Raw genomic sequence first — 2,064 nt, forward strand, 5'->3', positions numbered from 1 at the left:
GGGGTCTCTGGGCAGAGTGTTCTCTGAGCCTTACGTGGGGCATGAGCGCCAGGAGGAAGGCACTGTCACCTTCCTACAATGTGTGTGGATTTTTGGGAAAACCTTTTTGGGAACCTGGTGGGGAATGAGCGCTGATGGAGTGGCAGGGCTGCGGTGCCATCCCAGAGGTGCCAGTGCCTGCGACTCTCCAGGCTGGGGGGGTGAACCCCTCCACTGCCCCTGCCCTTTGCTCCGGGCTGGAGACTTGTGCCAGCACAGCTCTGGCTCGGAATTCATTGCACAGGCAGCACTGCGCAACAGGAGCCTGGCTCAGGAGCAGCTCTGGAACCGTCTGGTGCTGCTGCAAAGCTGGGCTGTGTCTCTCTGGGTGCTGCTGTGCCTCTCCCTGCTCCGCCTGCACCCACACCCTGGGGAAAGGTTGCACAGACAGACCCCCGAGGGCTCAGTGGGCAGTTTTGGTGCCTTCACCTGCTGTGCTGGGGTTGCTTTAGGACCCTCTGCTTTGGTGGGGAGCTGAGGAAGCTGGACCAGAGGGCAGAGGGGGACGCTGGTGTCCCCACTGTCGGTGTGCCAATGGCAGTGAGCAGTGACACCGCTGTGACTCCGCCGTGTGATGGGTTTATCTCCTGTCCTGTTCCGAGTATGCAGCCACATGCCAGGGAGGGAGCGAGTTCCCAGCTATAAAAAGCTTTTGTTTTATCCATAGCTGCTACTTGAGCTCTCACCCCTCGGCCTCCATGGCCAGGCAGAGCCTGTGCACCCTCAGATGTGTCTGGGACCAGCTCAGGCATCTGTTTCCTCTCTCCAAACACATTCATGGGCACCAGGAGCTCCATGTGCTGCTGAGCAAGGAGAGGGGCACTGCCTGTTCCCTGCATCCCATCTCCCCCCAAGCAGGGATCTTCCCCGATTCATCCTGACTCTCTATGTATAAAGAAGTATCTTTAAATACCCATTGTTTATTCTGGATCAACAGCCAAAGGAGCCGCTCTGATCCGTGGCATAAACAAACTTTCCCAGAGTTTTCTAAACAACACTTGACCCTCTGGCCAGCACTTCCTATGGGGTCTTGCCAGGGCTGGCTCTGCCTCCCCTGCTGCCAGTGGCCGTGCAGGTAGGGCCAGGGCAGTGCTTCTGGCCTGTGGCAGGGATGGGAAGGGGGAGAGGATGCTTCCCCTGGTGACAGCTCTGGGCTGGAGGGAGCAGTCGGGGTCTCCATCCCTGCAGGGGCTCGAGTCAGGGCTCTGGAGCAGTGGGGATGGGGGTCAGGGCTGGGCAAGACCCAGCACTTCTGTGCTTCAGTTTTTCCAGCTGTAAAACTGGGACAAAGATATGGAGCCACGTTACTTCCCCTGCAGTGATGAAAGGCCTGGGAGTCTCCCTTCCTCTCCTCAGCCCTGTCTGCTCCTTGGGAAGCGGGGAGGGAGCGGAGCTCCCCTGCCTGGGAGTGGGAGGAAAAGCCTGATTTGAATTCCAGAGAGAAGACATCAGGAGGGTGGGTTGGATGCCTGCTTGGCCCCTTGGGAGCACGTGTCTGTGTGTCCCACTGCAGGCAGTGTCTGTCTGTGGGAGCTCCCTGCAGGGCACAGCAGGGTGGGCATGGCCAGGAGGTGCCATGAGGGACTGTCTGCAGGAAGTCAGGCTCTAAAACCCCCAGGGGTGAGGCCACAGCCCCCGTGGTGCCCAGGAGCCAGTGCACAGCCCAGCTCTGCCCGGCGGGCACACTTTGGGTGGCTGCTGCTACCTGGGGAGTGGAGGTGAGGATGGAAGGAGGAGGGAAGGAGGGGAAGCCACCAGCCCCTGGTCAGCCAGCAGTGTGGTGGCAGAGCTGGGCATCCTGCTCAGTGCCTGTCCTCTGCCAGCTCCGTGGACCCAAGCCCAAAGCCCTCGTTTATCCATGGACATTCCCACTGATGTTCTTGCTTTACTTTCCAGACACAAATCCAGCTCCGTGGGCTGATCCACGCTGGAATCAGGTGTGCAGCCACGCTGGACAGATGATGACACCCCTGCACGCGCCGTGTCTGTGCCGAGCACCATCCTGGAGCCAGGACAAACCTCCCT

General features: G+C 59.9%; 1 protein-coding gene across 1 annotated transcript in view; it reads right to left on the reverse strand.

The window, feature by feature from the left end:
- The window catches only part of EIF4EBP1 (eukaryotic translation initiation factor 4E binding protein 1), a 10,672-nt gene extending 9,933 nt beyond the window's left edge, over window positions 1-739 (reverse strand). Inside the window, exon 1 of the mRNA XM_029964987.1 lies at window positions 726-739. Coding sequence (XP_029820847.1) covers window positions 726-739 — 14 coding nt within the window. The remainder of the gene's footprint in view (window positions 1-725) is intronic.
- Between the last annotated feature and the right edge of the window lie 1,325 nt (window positions 740-2,064).

This window comes from Manacus vitellinus, unplaced genomic scaffold, assembly GCF_001715985.3.
Source record: "Manacus vitellinus isolate BGI_N305 unplaced genomic scaffold, ASM171598v3 scaffold_87_pilon, whole genome shotgun sequence".
In the NCBI taxonomy this organism is placed as follows: Eukaryota; Metazoa; Chordata; class Aves; order Passeriformes; family Pipridae; genus Manacus; species Manacus vitellinus.